The 16,008-nt window shown below is 40.1% G+C and overlaps 1 protein-coding gene across 1 annotated transcript in view; it reads right to left on the bottom strand.

Annotated features, from left to right (window-relative positions):
• The window catches only part of lrpprc (leucine-rich pentatricopeptide repeat containing), a 59,745-nt gene that overhangs the window by 28,455 nt on the left and 15,282 nt on the right, over positions 1 to 16,008 (bottom strand). The window contains exons 14-23 of the mRNA XM_086093413.1: positions 14,791 to 14,860; positions 12,022 to 12,049; positions 10,225 to 10,282; positions 9,127 to 9,233; positions 8,269 to 8,340; positions 7,664 to 7,735; positions 7,471 to 7,584; positions 6,654 to 6,784; positions 6,285 to 6,370; positions 1,892 to 2,102 (exon numbers count right to left, since the gene is read on the bottom strand). Coding sequence (XP_085949539.1) covers positions 1,892 to 2,102; positions 6,285 to 6,370; positions 6,654 to 6,784; positions 7,471 to 7,584; positions 7,664 to 7,735; positions 8,269 to 8,340; positions 9,127 to 9,233; positions 10,225 to 10,282; positions 12,022 to 12,049; positions 14,791 to 14,860 — 949 coding nt within the window. The remainder of the gene's footprint in view (positions 1 to 1,891; positions 2,103 to 6,284; positions 6,371 to 6,653; positions 6,785 to 7,470; positions 7,585 to 7,663; positions 7,736 to 8,268; positions 8,341 to 9,126; positions 9,234 to 10,224; positions 10,283 to 12,021; positions 12,050 to 14,790; positions 14,861 to 16,008) is intronic.

Here is a 16,008-nt window from a genome sequence, read left to right as displayed (position 1 = left end):
TCTTTTTAATTTACATTTAACGTTTGTGGAGTTTTTTTTTTTTTTATCATGTCCTTGTTATTTAAGAATTGATGTTCCATAATTAATCAACCAAGAGAATAGAATCGGAAAAAAACCAAAATCGAATCGATTCAGGAAATTTGAATCGATACCCAGCCCTACTTGCATCCTTCTACAAAGTCAAGTCTCAGGAATTCTAAGTAGTTTATGTGGTATGTAAAATAAAAGTATAAATTACATTTAAATGTGTCCCTGGATGGACCTTAACCATATTTTTAAAGTGTGCCTCCGGAGTAACATTTCGAGGTTTTGATGGGGAAAGTATTTGGCGCAGACTTTTACCAGCCCGAGCGTTTGTGTTTGTTTCAGCTTCCTGCCGATGACCCAGGAGTAAATTATCCCACTAATCGCGCCGAGGTAGCGATTAACGAGCGAACCTGGCAACTACTTGTGCCAGAATTCCTGCAAAAATAAACAGTGGCAGGGGAGCACCTGCAAAGTACTACTTCCAAGGTAAACGCGGTACGAAAGTATGTGTGCAGTGTCTGTGTGGTTGCCAGTCCCCTAACGGCGTGGCTGGGCTAAATCTGGCAATTAGTGCTCTGTACATAATTAACATGCTAATGAGTTGATCTACTTAAAAGCCGCTCTGATAAATAGAGCACACAAGAGGTGAATGGCACACAGGCGCCGAGGAGGCGGGCCGATACGAGTGACCCCGCGGCCAATGTTTGATAACACTGATCTGCATTTTGCATTGACAGCCGACCACACACACACACACACACACACACTCCATACATACACACACCTTGGGAATAGAAGAGTGGGTGGGCGAGCATGGGCGGGGGCTTATGGGAGAGGTTGCAGCTGCCGAGTCCAAAACAACAAAGCCACATGCACTCGGGAACACAAAAACGCACACAAATGAGCAATTTCCACATCCTCTCTCTGTCTGAGTTGCTGAACCGGAACGTAACCTCGACTATGATCACAGGGAGGGATGAGATACACGCTTACGCGCGTCCCAACACCTGCCAAATGGATGTGGCGTGACAATACGCTGCGACATGCGAACAAACGAGGGATAGGCCAAAAAAGACACAAAATTGATGACATTTTTGACGAATATCGGTATCAGGCTTTTTCAAAATCTGCTAATAAAAAGTAAACCTAAAACCATTTTAATCTGTAGGAAACTATTTATTAAAATTTTCAGTAGGGATAGACCTATTATCGGACGATATTTGGCATTTTGACGAATATCGGTATCGGCCTTTTTTAAAACCTGATGGCCGATAAGAGGTCAATATAAAACAATTTTAATCGCAGGGAACTATTAAATTAAAATTTTCAGTAGAAATGGACCGATTATCGTCCAGGCCGATGATTTTGTTACATTATTTAAAAAAATTAACAAAAGGTTGAAGGCTCTTCGAGGGGCAGTAGCATGTCTTAAAAAGTTAAATACAATTTTTTGCTACAGTAAATATTTTTTTTCTTCAAAATATAATAGTTTTAATATCAAACAAAAACACAAGGTGCACAGAGTTCCCAGGGTCAGAAGCATATATGAAAATTTAAATTAGTACCCTGATTATTATTATTATTAATTTTTTTTTTTTAATCGGCCGTATGATTCTTCAAAATGGCTGATGCCGATATTCGTCAAAATGCTGAATATCGGCTCAGCCGATAATCGGTCTATCCCTAAATTACAACAAATTAGTATTTTAAAAAAATCGACGCCAATATTTGCCCTCCCCTTTTTACTGACAATAAATATCGGCTTTCGGCCTTCTTGACTACTAATAATCGGCATCTGTATTGCCCCCCCCCAAAAACCATATCCGTCTATCTCTAGAACAAACAAAGCACGAGTTGACGTTACCGTTCCAAGTAGGCGGTGATGAGGGGCGAGCACAGATTGCTTTTGGGCTTAGCCAGTCCCAGCGTGAAGACGGTGTCTTGAAGGCGCTGGACCACGGGGGCGCCGCCGTTGGTCGCTGCGGCGCGGAGCACGTGGAAGAGCATGACGAGGAGGTGGTCGTCGTTCAGCACCACGTCCTTCTCCTTCATCTCCTTCAGGATGTCCACGGCCTCTGAAGAGGAGGCAGGGACAAAGTGGCATGAAACAAAAAGGGTGGAAAGCAAGGAGAATAGAAAAAAAAGTTGCTGCTTAATAAAAGCCCCTTTTAGCTAATTTGACGTGGGGAAAACAAACCCATATTAAAAGCGCATTTTGCTCCCAGCGGGGGATGCAAATGCAACCCTGGATAATGCCAACTCTGCTCTAATTGCTACGTGCGCTTTACTAAACGAGACTACAATTACCGGATCCCTACAACGTAGGCCATCTTTTTGCCGTGGCCAGGCGGGGAAGGGGTTCGGGGCGGGCCTAATTATAGGTATGCCGCGACCAGGGCCAGCCGTGGCCTTGACGAGACCCCGGTAAACGGGATGAGGGGCCCGTCCATTTGCCATGGAAATGCAGGGATATTTTAACCTCGCCGCGTGTCCATCTGGCCGACACAGGAGGGGGCTGGAGAGTGCGCACATTTGCGTGTGTATTACCAGGGTAAAGTCATTAAGATGCATTTACCGTCTATTTACACAGCTGCTAATGGGTTGACAGCGATACAGCCGCTTCCCAAAACAGATACTAATCTATATGCCATGACCGAGGGGCAAGAACGTGCGCAGAATATATTGATTTGAGGGCACAGTTGTGGCTGAACTTTAAAAGACAATACTGGGAATGTGCTTTTAACTAGAAATATACGATTATTAAAAAGGGATACTTGACTCATTAAGTCAAGTTAATATTTTGTCGAGAATTAATTTGATAACGTCAGTATTTTTCCATGTACAATTAATACCTCTAAAAACCCATTTTACCACTTGCTGTCGACTGAAAATGACACCACAGGTGCTCAGAGCTCAGGTAATTAGCCAATCACGGCTCAGCACTCCTTTTCTGGGTTTGGTCAAGTGACGTTAGCAAACTGAGCCCTGATTGGTCTTCGATATGTGACTACTCAAGAGTCGGGTACACAAACTGGTATCTTAACGCCCTTTAATGCAAAATAAAATTTGATCCCATTATTCGATTAATTGATAGAATAATCAATTGTAAAAAAAAATATTCAATAGTGACAGCCCTAAACTGAAGACATTTTCACTGCTAATTGCCTCTTGGATGTACTTGGAGTTCACCTTTAATTTCCATGGTCAAGAGTGCATTGCTGGTTGATAAACTCAACTTGGTCATCACCCCCACTAAAGCCTCCCTCTTCTCCATCACCCTGTGACACACCCGCTAATCAGCGAGGCCAATGGCTCGGAGTTGATCTACCCAAATGGAGCGGTCGGTCCATCCACCGTTCAAAACCACCATCACTGCTTTTACCCGTCCGTCTAGCCAGTATGCATAAACATCAGCTCAGCCAAGCATCGGGGGCCAGCAAAAGGAGCCAGACCTCTCCACACGCACACACCAGGACAGGAGAGACAGGGAGGAGGACAGGCAAACAAACATCACACAGCCCAGTGCTTCGGCTAATGTTCCATGACTCCGCTCGCAGGTGAAAACAGCAACTCGCAGCACGTTACGGAAAAGACGACCAAGGGCAGGTCAGAGAGACAATTGGTGATGGAGAGGTGCATTTAAATGATAGAAGAAAGACAAGGCATTGCGGGTATCTCCCCTTATTTTGTAACATTTTCAGTGTTGTTTGTTTGTCTTGGAGTGATGACGAGTGACTACCTTCAGTCTCCCCTATTGGCCGTAAACGGCATGCTCTACGGGGTTTAAGTTCAAAGACTGAATTGGCCAGATTAACTCATTTGCTCCCAAAGACGTATTTATATTTTTTTGGGTTAGTTTTTTTTATGCTAGATCTGATCATACAAAAGGCTTTGATGCAGCCTCTGAACTGAAGAGAGTGCATGAAGCAATGGTCGTTATTACAAAAACAGCCAGCAGGTGGCCGCAGCGTATAAGAGATCAACCAGGGCCATGTCGCAAAAAGCTCCACTTTTATGTTAAGCTTTCCACTTTCATGTTGAGTATGAAAACTTTGAAAAAAATATTTTATTGTACATTTAGATATAGGTACAGATACAAAATGAGTGATTAATCATGAGTTAACTATTGAAGTCATGCGATTAATTACAATTACAAATTTTAATTGCCTGACACCCCTAGTAATTGCCAATTGGGTTTAAAAAAAAAATCATGAATATGAGACTTAAAGCAGATGTGAAGACAGATGTGATGATCAAAGGACCAAGGCGGAGACGGCAATTGAGCAGCAGACGTAAATTAATTGATTAGACAAAGAGGCAAGTAAAAAGCGAAGAAGTTAACAAGCATGAGTTGAACGTAAGAAAAAGCCAACAAAAGCCCTAAAAAGCGTGAATCAGTGATTAAAAACAACAACGCCAGCCAACATGATGTTCATCTGGAGCCCGGTGTGTGCTGCGAGCCGGGAAGACCACCAGCGCCTGAGCGGGGGGGGGGAGGTGGCGGGCTAACATCAAGGTTAGCCAAGTGTGCTAATGCGGGTGACAAGCGTCTCGGCCCATGCGCGCACTCCGGCTAATGGCGAACGCTTTAGCGCTGCCTGCTTGCGCGCAAGTCGGCGCACACAGACGGACACTCCAACTGTCGTGGCCAACAAATGCCTTTTGCTTGAATTCACATGCAAATGTGTGTGTGGGGGTGTGTGCGTGTGTGTGTGTGTGTGTGTGTGTGTACCACTCAGGCACTTTGTGGACATGATCTGCCATGAGCATCAAGGCGGATTTCAATAATTCCAGAAAAATACACACAGTCCTGTAATTTTCCCCCTCTCATTTCTCACTGATGCAAGGGTGCGTGTACTTATTCATATGTGTGTGTGTGTGTGTGCGTGTGTGTGTGTATCCAGAGATGTCAACAGGCAGCGCTTAGAGGGAGGACAGGAGAGAGGGCAGACAAGGGAAACATTTGGCTGTCATTGTGTGCAAAAAAAAAAAAACGGGGAAAAAACCCGGCAACACTGATGGTAATTGGCTCTTCGATGGGCTGAAGGAAATCCACCGTAGCATTGTGAAAATGGTTGACTAATATGCTTTGAGGGAGACGGACTGGTGACATACTCGCATTCGCACACACGCAGGGATTTTTAACATTCTTCCCAAGACCACGATTGAATGTTAAGAAACAAAAGAAAAATATTGCAGGATGACTGACCAGGCTTTTTGAAATCCCGTATAGTAGTGACAAGAAATTACCATTATTTAAAAATTATGCTAGCCATATTATTTTGTATTGGATACACACAAAACAATCTAAAGGGTTTTTCCTCTGATGTACGGCAATTATCTTTCAAGTTAGGCTGAATCAATTTAAGTAATTTACTGTCCAATTAATGTATGTGTCTTTTTCCCCCTTTCGCTAAGTTTATTGTTCCCCCCCCCCCAACAACTATTTGTACATGTTGTGCTTAATATTTTAGAATTTATAGATTTCTGTTTGAGATTTTTTGTTATATTTATTTCTACTGATTTTGTATATTGAACATATTCGTTTTTTATTGATTTTTTTTAAACGAATAATTTTGTATTTTTCATTCAACCTTTTTTATTTGATAGTTTTTCGCCCCAACTATTTGTACATGTTGTGCTGTCTAATATTTTAGAATTGATAGATTTCTGTTTGAGATTTTTTGTTAGATTTATTTCTACTGATTTTGTATATTTCACATAGTTTTTATTTATTTTTTACTAATAATTTTCTTTTTTTCATTCAACATTTTAGTATTTTTGGCTGATATTTTTAATCGAATATCCTTGTAAAATATGTTGTCATACTTTAATTTTCCGTCCAATATGTTCTTGGCAAATACAGTATCTGTGTATGTTTTTAGAGTTTGTGCATTTTTAAACTGTCCTACATTTAAAAAAAAAAATTGAACCATAACAAAAAAAGTTAACTCAAGATTGCTTTCCAAAGCAGTAAGTTTCCTGTATTGCCAGACAACTATAATCTTTTAAGCTTTCCTAAATCATTTCTTCACAATACAATTAAATACGAAAAGATTCTTGCTCTGACCAGTTTCGATTTTGCGCCTGCAATTCAACTCAAAATCAATAGGTTTATTGGTTTGATACCAAAAGATTTCAGAAAGTTTGAAAAATGGCTCCTGTAATATAGGTGGCGTGCACGTGCACGTGCATGGATGCGGAAGAAGAGAGTAAGCAAACAAATGTGACCGAGACCTCAATAATGAAAAGCTTACCTTCCACTTGGCCATTCTTGGCGAGCACCCTGACAAGTGTAAGATATTTACTGGCATCAAGTTTCACTGATGAGTCCTGCAGACTCCTGGAAAAAGCGAGCGGAAAGACAGAGAGACGGACATTGTGGATTAATGTATTCCACTCACGGTAATGAACAACACATCTTATTGTAGTCGGATGCGGGGGGCAGGTGACGGCTGAAGAAAACGGGGGGAGCCGTTCCTGTTTGACGCAGCCAAACAGGAACGGGCCGCATCTTGCATTAATGTCTCTCTTAATACCAATCAAGTTCAAATTTTAATGGCATCATCCTACAGGTTGTGGCGAACGTAGCGCAACGTGTGAGCGTGTAGGAATGCTCCACGTACATTTCCCTCTTCAGTTGGAGCGCTTCCTCCACATTGTTGTGGCGGCAGCACAAGCCGATGAGAATGGCGTAGGACGCGGAGCTCATTCCGTCCATGTATTGCTGCTTCAGCTCCAGGGCGCGCTGCAGGTTCTGCAAAGAGGCCGAAGGATCTTAAGAGGACAGGCCAACCATTGCAAATACAGTAGAACTGCAGAGAACAATGACACGCGTTTAGCATATTTTAATTTAGTTATCTAATTAGGCAAAAAAAAAAAAAATAATAATAATAATTAGGGTTAGAAAAAAAAATAGTTCTTCAAAAGGATGCATGGTTGGTAAATTAAGGCGAAATGGACGCCTTACTGTCCGGCTAATCAGTGAGAATACAGTGATAATAATGACTAATTGACTCATCTTAATTACATCATCAAGATTTTTTTTTTCATTTCAATCATTTATTTAATTCATTTTTGAAAGAAAAAAAGACAATATAAAACAATATTCTTCAACGTTGAATGAAAAGGAGCAGAAATATTTTTAGGATTACTTTTACAGGTCATTCGCCTTTTATTTTTTTAATTGTCCTATATTTTTATATTTTGGGGAAAATTATAATACATTCATTGAAATAGTTTTTCTTTCTTTCTTTTTGTATTTCTCCTAAAACTATCAAACCTTTGGCCTACTATTTTTTTCTTTGTCCCCTGTGGATTTTCATCTAAATGTTTCCGTCCAATTGTTTGAGCTGTGTGGGGCAAAAATGTACATGCTTGGGGAGGCAGAGGCGTCGTCTTGCATGTAATAATAAATCAAAAAGTGATACAAAAGTAGCGTACCTCCTCCGCCGATAGCGCCTGGATGACTTGCTTCAGCTTTAACGTTAGAGGTTTGTTTTCCGCTTTGAGCTCGGCCAGCTTGGCCTCCAGAATTGACACGTTCCCCTCCATTTTCTGACAGCAAGCAAAGGCAAAGGTTAATAACTCTACTCAGATGAAGACGGACAAAGCGGAAGACTGTTGTCTCGCTTACAGTCAGGCCGGGAGCTGTTGTCAATTGGCTTTTTGACACTCGCTTATTTGGGTCCACCAACACAATCACATCCTGACAAAAAGGCACACAAGGTAAATATATGTACAGTCAGGCAATGCTTCTTGTATGACCTTATTGAGGACTTATTATTGAAAATACTTTTATTCTTTGCGTACAAATAGATTGTTCTCTGTAATGCCTACAACATCCACCAAGTGTGGAACGCCAATTTTTAAGCCATGGCCGGAATTTACTTTCAAGGATGATCATTATTCCGATAAATGGCAAGTCTTGATTGTTCAGTAAATTTGGTTTTGTGCGTTGCATGCAGCATGCAAATCAGCACGCTAATTCAAGCAATTCAGCGGGTTGGTGATGAAGTGCTGTCTGCATGAGAGAAAACATAATCTATGCCACCTCTGTGAGGGCTTCAGTTTGTGTTGTAGTTGGCACTTGCTTTTTTTTTTTTTTTTTTTTTTTTTTTTTTTTATAAACTAAAGCCTGAACAAATGTTGGGTCTACAAAGTATCCTGTAATTCTTAATCCATGACTCTTTTTTTTTTTGCACAAAAACATGATTCCTGTGAACTTTTAGACACTTTTACCTTGATGAGCTCCGGGCAATAATTCAGCTGTTTTCTGATGCCTCTGTAGAAATCTTCAGAGATGAAGACGCTCTAAAAGACAAACAAACAACTCCTGTCAATTAGAGGCAAAATGCTGAAAAAATAATACTTTAAAAAGCACAAGATGTGATGAACCGGTTGATTTTGTGTGCACGGTAAAGGGCACAAGAAATGAACATAAGTAAGTAAGTGGTTAAGTTTGTTACAGCCTTGATTAATCTGAGCCAATTAGAGGCTGTCACGGGGCTTGCATTTGAATTAGCGCATAAATGAGGAAAGAAATTAAAAGGTGAATTGAAGTGAAGAAAGGTAGAAAGAAAGAAAGGTAGAAAGAAAGAAAGAAAGAAAGAAAAAAGATGTGGACATTGTATCGTGACTCAGCATCAGCAGATACTCAAAATCATGCGACTTGAACTCGGGTGCATAAAAAAATGTTAAAAACATCTCTGCAAGTCATTACGGTAAAAAGTGTTATAATTGAATGAAACGCATGCCAAGTTCCAGAAAAGTTAGTTTTTTTTAACAACAACTACTACAACTACGGTGTCTGTGAGTACTCCAATGAATTTGAACTTGTATTTGCTCTGAAAAAAAGTGGTATCGATATATTTTTGTCCGTATTTAGTATGATTTTATCATATGTTTACATTTTTTGTCCAATGTTTGTGTTTAATTCTTCTAACACTCGTTGTAATATATTTTTTCTTGTGTGTCAAATATTTTGTATCTAATATTTCTGTATTTTTTTTTTTTAGATTTAGTCCCTTGTGTAAAGTAATTAATAAATTCATTAAGTAATAAATAATTTTTTGTTAATCGGTGTGTGCAGGAGTGTACCTTCTCCTTCAACTGGTGGAAGTAATTCCGCAGTTTGTCTTCCTGCGCTTGTAAATCGCTCTCTGTCATGCTGTTGATCAGATTGTAGAGGAAGTAGGAGGCTGTGGCTGAATGTGAAAACACACACACACACACACACACACACACACACACACACACACACACACACACACACACACACACACACACACACACACACACAGTGAGTAGCAGTCTTGGGAATACATTTAATTTGCCACCCCGTCAGTCAGTGCATCCATTTGTGCGTTTATGCGCCCATTCCTTACCCTAACCTCAACCATAACCCAATTCAAAACCTAAACTCTCAAACTCAGTCTTAACCCACAAAAAGAGGTCTAAATTTGTGGGGCCCAGCAAAATGGCCCCACAAGGACGGGAGGCCCCATATGAGGACATCCATTGACATAATGCATTTCCTAGCCCCTTACCCTAACCTCAACCATCAAAACTGATTGCCTACCCCCATTCCTTTCTCTAACCCCAACCAAAATACAGTTCAAACCTAATCTCTAAAACCAAGTCTTGACCCTCAAAAAGAGGTCTTGAGTTGTGAGGACCGGCCAAAATGTCCTCACTTCACAAACATTTCCTCATTCTGTTGGTACTCACAATGTAGTATGTGCAAGTACACGCACACACGCACACACGCAGAGCTCGCAGATGTCGTCTTAACGGGATGTGACACGGATAACAATCTCCATCGCTTGCACCAGCACAAACATCAGTTTCGACTCACATACACATGTCTTAGCGCAGACATTTCAACGTTCTTAACACACTGCCCACACACGCTTTTACGATTCAGCACTGTGTCAGCAGCAGCGAGGGTGCGTTTCCACCCATGGAGAACAAGGACTTTTTTTTTCTCCCCACTCTAACACACACACACACACACACACCTGCACATAAACATAGACGGGCTTCATGGCGAGAAGTGGCCCAGTCAGCCTGTCTAGTGCCACTGAGACTGAAGGTGGACGCGCGCGCACACACACACCGGCTATTTTGATGTCACTTGATCTGTAGCTGCAAAGCGGCGATACTTGTAAACGTGAATGATGGTATGCGACGATTTACCTGCTGGGCTTGTGTTGGCTTGGCTGAAACGTTCATCGTTATACAAGAGTTCGGTGATCTGTAAGCAGAAATGAATAGCTCGCTGTCAGAGCTCCATTGGAAGTAAAAGGCAGGGCACCTTTTTTTTTACTATCAACATTTTCCAGCTATTTTTTTCTGTCCACCATTATACGTCATTCATTTTTTTTACGCGGTGTCTTCTTTGGTGCAGTGTGCTGGATCTGTATGCCATAACATGCCGAAACTGTTTTGCTTTATACCTGATTTAGAGATACTAGTCTCAGAGATACAGCAGTGGTTCTCAAAAGTTTTTTTTTGTTTGTTTGTTTTTTTACAGCGAGTATCACCTCAAAATATACATAGCTCTTCAATTAGCACCATGAAGTAGGGATGGGTAAGTACTGATAACAGGTATCGGTTTGGGGCCGATGGCCAGCCGTATCTCAGGGTTTTGTACTTGCGACGGTAGCCAATTGTGGCTGTTTTACAATCACTAGAAATGAGAATAGAAAATTGCGATGAATTTCACGCAATTTTAAGAAAAAAATTATACATTTGGATCTTTAAGTCTTACTTTAAAATGATATGGCCTTTTTCTAAGGAGGATATGTTATGTGCCAAAACGTACTAGTGGTATCGGTACTTGGTATCAGTGACTACTCAAGAAGTGAGTACCCGTTCTGGTATAGGACTGGAAAAAAGTGATATCAAACATTCCTACTAAAACATATTTATTTACTATTGGTGTTTGTGCTAAAAATATTTAAATACATTTTGATTTTACTTTTACGCGCAATACATTTTTAATTTAGGGATACTTGATTCATTGAGCCATTTCCAGCAGTAAAAAGTTCAGATTTTGTCCAGAATTAATTTGATAACTTAATTATTTTTCATGTGCAATTATTATATTTGAAAAGTAATTTTTCAACTTGCTAGTCGACTGAAGATGACATCACCCGAGGAAGTAGGTAGTGACCAATCATGTCTCAGTTTGCTGACCAAACCCAGAAAACAGGTGAGCCATGATTGGTTGTTACCTACTTTTTCAGCACAGGTGAGGTAATCTTCAGTCAACAGCAAGTGGAAAAATTTGTTTTTAGAGGTATTATTTGTACATGAAAATTTATCAAATTATCAAATTAATTCCGGATAAACTATGAACTTTTTACTGCTAAAAATGGCTCAATAAGTCAAGTATCCCTTTCACTATTTAAGCAGTTTTTCTGTTTTCCTATATTTAAGTGCAGTTACTTCAAACTGTTCAAACGGTGCGTAATATTACAGTGGCTAAGTTAACTAACAAGCTGCACAGCTCCAAGTTTCTGTCTAAAATGCCTTCAATGTTTCGAATGTTTTATTGCATTCTACATTAAAATATCGTCATTGGTTCGTATCCAGTTCAGCTATTCCTTCGCATATCGCTTGAGGGAGACCGCCTGCCACACAAGGTCTAATTGTAGCACCATTTCAGAATCAAAAATAAGAAAAATAGTATTTGAAGTACGCAGCTATCTCACCAACATTGTTTCATTCATACCTTTTGTGTTGGCAAGTAATCATTTGCATGTTCGCTGTGGTGCGAATAATTCAAGGAAAAGACAGCAGATGCCTTTGTCATGTCGCATATTCTCACTGAATGTTACTTCAAAGCAGGCAGCCTGTAAAGTGATCTTTCTTTGTACCACCTCCGTGAGGATTCCATTTGCCAACTTTAAAGTTTTTTTTTTTTCTCCCATCACTTTGATTTTTGTTTTATTTCACATCAGAACATAATGGGAGACATTCAGCCCTTACCTTCACCATAGACTCTACGTCATCAGACCTGCAGTAGGGGGCAGTAGAGGACAAGACATCAGCTCACATTAGCATTGCAAATACACAGCAGCAAAGTTTACTTTTGGCCCGCAGAACACGACCTGAATTTACTGAAGAAATAGCGTCATCTCAGTCACTGGTGTGTTTTCCTTTTTTAAATATCACATGCATGTCGCACAGAGAAAAGAAAATGTTTTTTTTAACCACAAAATTGACAAATAATACCAAAACTACTGTAAGTTCTCAAACCCTAATCAAAACAAATGTTTCACTTCACATTTGTAAATTTATCAATCTCTAATCTTGATAAAAGTCTTGTAATGGGACTTGTGGACAATTGTAGTATGTGTTTTTTTTTTTTTATTGACTGCATGGCTCGCAAACCACGTTGTTACATCGCCATGGCGACAAAAGTGACAAGTACGGCACAAAACACCACACGCGATGCGGAGCGAAGACAAGACTTGACGCCCTCCAGCCCACAGGACAAGAGAGACGAGACGGCGGGACAAAAGCACGGCAAACCACAAAAGTCACACACACAAGCTAAATGATGACAACGTGCGACATCTCTGGTGCTGTCAGCCAGCCGCAGAGGAGAAGAAGAGAGGTCTTTAATGATTAAATTATCCCTTGACCTTGTCTTTGACAGGTCCCCCGCGTCACAATGGCGCGCACACACAAAAACACACGCATGCACGTCCCATGTGACGGGGCCCAATTACGACCCGTCAGGGAAGCTCGCGAAGAGCACGGGTGAGTGTGTGATTTAACGGAAGAAGAGGTGAGGAACAGATTCAGATGACAAAACGAGTGAAAATAAAAATGGAAAAATATGTCGTGCATCGTGATACATGCACTACAGAGGTTTAACAGAGCCCTGTCCCGCTACATTTGACCTACGGCTACAAAAATTAGGTGGCATGTGTAGCGCCCCGAGACGAACAAAAAAGACTTTGGTGGCCATCCTCGAAAATGAACAGAAAGTGAGGTATGACTATTTAAATGACCACCTTTGGCTCATTTTTGCACATTTACAGGGTCATCCGATTGACTTCCAACTTGGGCTGTACAAGCTCAACACCTGGGACAACGTCACGGAAAAGAAAATATTAGCCACAAAAATTTGGAGGCATATGCAACAGCCCTCGACGTACAAAAAAGTATTTTGTAGCCATACGCTAAACGTAACAGGAACTCCGTCGTTTTGATTTATTTTGGAATTTGCCGCTATTTTTAGGGCCTTTGATAGGTGATATTTTAACAAACTCCTCCGACAGAATTCAGAGAAAGATGTTTCAGATGAAAAGTTAAGAGAGCTTTTTAATTTGTCGCATGCTGTTGCCGTGGAGATGCACTGTTCGCAAAGAAAAATTGAACATGGGGGAAAACTCATGAAACTTTTGCACACAAATCAGACCCGTCATGAATATATTAATTATTATAATATTTTACAGATTTCTTGTGCAATTTTCAATAAATGGCTCAATAGCACCCTCTACAAATATTTAAAATTTATGTTTCAGCTACATTTGTGAAAATTGGGAGGCATAACTATCAGCATAAGACCTACAAAAAAATATTTTGTAGCAAGAAGTCCGCCATTTTGAATTTATTTGGGGAATTGTGCATTTTTTTACGCCTTTTACAGTCATATTTTAAAGAATACCCATGAAATTTTGCACACACACACAAGGCTTGGCTAAAAACATTTCTAATTTAGAGGGTTCTTGTCCTATGTGACAGTACCCCAACCTAACCAGTAGGCTACTCCAACTTGGCCAGGATTGCAAGGGCCCTTTATAACTACTTGCAGCTCTAGTTTTTTTTCAATATTTAGTTTAACAGTAAACTTCAACTGCAGTGGCAAAAAAATCAGCTTGCGTTCAATTTAGAAGTTTTTTTATTATTGTTGATTTTTATGTAAATACTAATGTTAGTATGGATCTGAGTTGTATCATTGGACTCATAAATTAAACCTTGTTGTTTAAGCACATTTAATAAAATCCTCTTGGTTTTACTGGCTGAAAATAAAACTTAAAGTTCATCTAAACTTTGTACATTTTAGCCTTTTTCTTTTTTTGCTTAGGTCCCAGCAGATAAGTCAGCACTTTGCTGTGACTCACCTCCACCCTGGCTCAGAGGGGTGGGGGGTTGGGGGGTGGGGGGGGGGGCAGAGAGTAAGAAAAAGGGCAGGGGAGCACTGTTTGTGTGCAACTGTGTAGTGTTAAAACGCTAAATATTCATAAACAGCCCGTTTCAAGTGAAGCTCGCCAGTCCGACTGGGGTCCTGAGGCTAACTCTAGGACTCTTCGCGTGCGTGAACAGAGGGAGACCACAAGGCTGGTTCAGGCTATTTGGAGGGGGTGGGAGGGGGTTTGGGGGTAAGGGCAGCGGTGGGCATCTGCTTATTTGCATATCTCCCACGGTGCTTTGGGGTGAGGGCCAGCGGATGAAGCCTCCATATGCATGAGGCAGCCGTGTGCGTATGCTGCGTTTCTCCCTGCAGCTGCGCACACACATACAGTACACACACACACACACACACACACACACACACACGGAGGCTCTGTAGATGGTGTGATAGGCAGCACATGTCTTATGCAAAACATATGCCGCCGTGACCTCCAATAGTGCTACGGGCCTCCCTAAAACACTAGTCCGGAGTCGCGTGTCAAAATATGGAAATGTACGAACACGCCTGGTGGAGACAAACGGCCAACGCGTACAACAGGTTAATTGACTCACTTTTTGAAGCCCTGGATGAGGCTGCCACGGAAGAGCCAAAGGCTCAGTGAGGGGTGGGAGGGGTCCGATACTGAAAAGAGAGGAAAGGGGGAGATGAATAAATGAATAAGGCTGTTTTTGTTTATTCTGCACTGTTGATTTGTCTTCAGACAGACATTTAACTTTCCTTTGATGCCCTCTGTTAAATCTCAAATGGATTCATTTGTATGCATTGAGATGATTGGAACAGTAAAGAGAAAATACCATCACTCCCATCCATTTTTTTTTTTTAGTGTTTGTCCTCATAAGGGTCAAATATGGCTCTAAAATAATTTTGATTGTGAATTGAAACTGTGTAAATCAATTAAGAATTTCAAATACATGTATAAATGCAAGATTATTAATAGTTATGAAATGGCAGTGTAGTCTATAGTTACTACAAAAATATGGACAAAATATATTTTTCTATAGATGTCAGGAATAATTATATATATATATATATATATATATATATATATTTTTTTTTAATTATTATTGATTGTTATGACCAAATAAACTAAACAAAAAAAAACTACAAAATTAGAGTCATGCATGACATCAAATTAAGTTTTGCTTTTTCTGCGGCTTTTGTGTGACACTTAATCCAATAGCCTTTTTTTTTTGGGACCATCCTCAAAAAAAAAGAAAAAGAAAGAAAAGAACATGAGACATGAGAAGTCGTGTGATGGAAGCCAAAAGTAAAAAACAAAAAAATAAAAAATAAAGAAGCGATGCCACTTGTCCTGAATATAAAATTGTTTATTAGTTCCTTTATTTCCAATGGTTTTTTTTTTATTATTATTATTATTATTACTAAAATCTAACAAATCTGAAGTCTACCCTCTTCTCGTAAGTTATGCTTTATGGTGGGACACTAAGGATCTGGAGCTAAAAATACAAGCAAGTGCTGAAATACCGGAATAAATTAATGTTATAATTAGAGCAATTACATTTTTTAATCAGATTCATCAGATCTTAGAATTTTTATTAATCACGGTTAATCAATTAAAAAGGCTTTTCATCAACATTTTTGCCCACCAAATTTGAAGAGCACCTGCAATGTGTTAATTCTTTCAACATTTACTGTTTTGAGGACGCCTTCAACATTTTTTGATCCACTGCACAGTCTCGTCTTTTTCTACTAATTACTCGCATAATTTAAAATGAAAAAAAAAAAATGACCCCAGTAGTTTGACATGA

Source organism: Leptonotus elevatus, chromosome 13 (assembly GCF_054856555.1).
Source record: "Leptonotus elevatus isolate MCC_2025b chromosome 13, RoL_Lele_1.0, whole genome shotgun sequence".
NCBI classification, from domain to species: Eukaryota; Metazoa; Chordata; class Actinopteri; order Syngnathiformes; family Syngnathidae; genus Leptonotus; species Leptonotus elevatus.
Note: the sequence above shows the minus strand (reverse complement) of the source record. Positions and strands in the feature narration are given on the sequence as shown.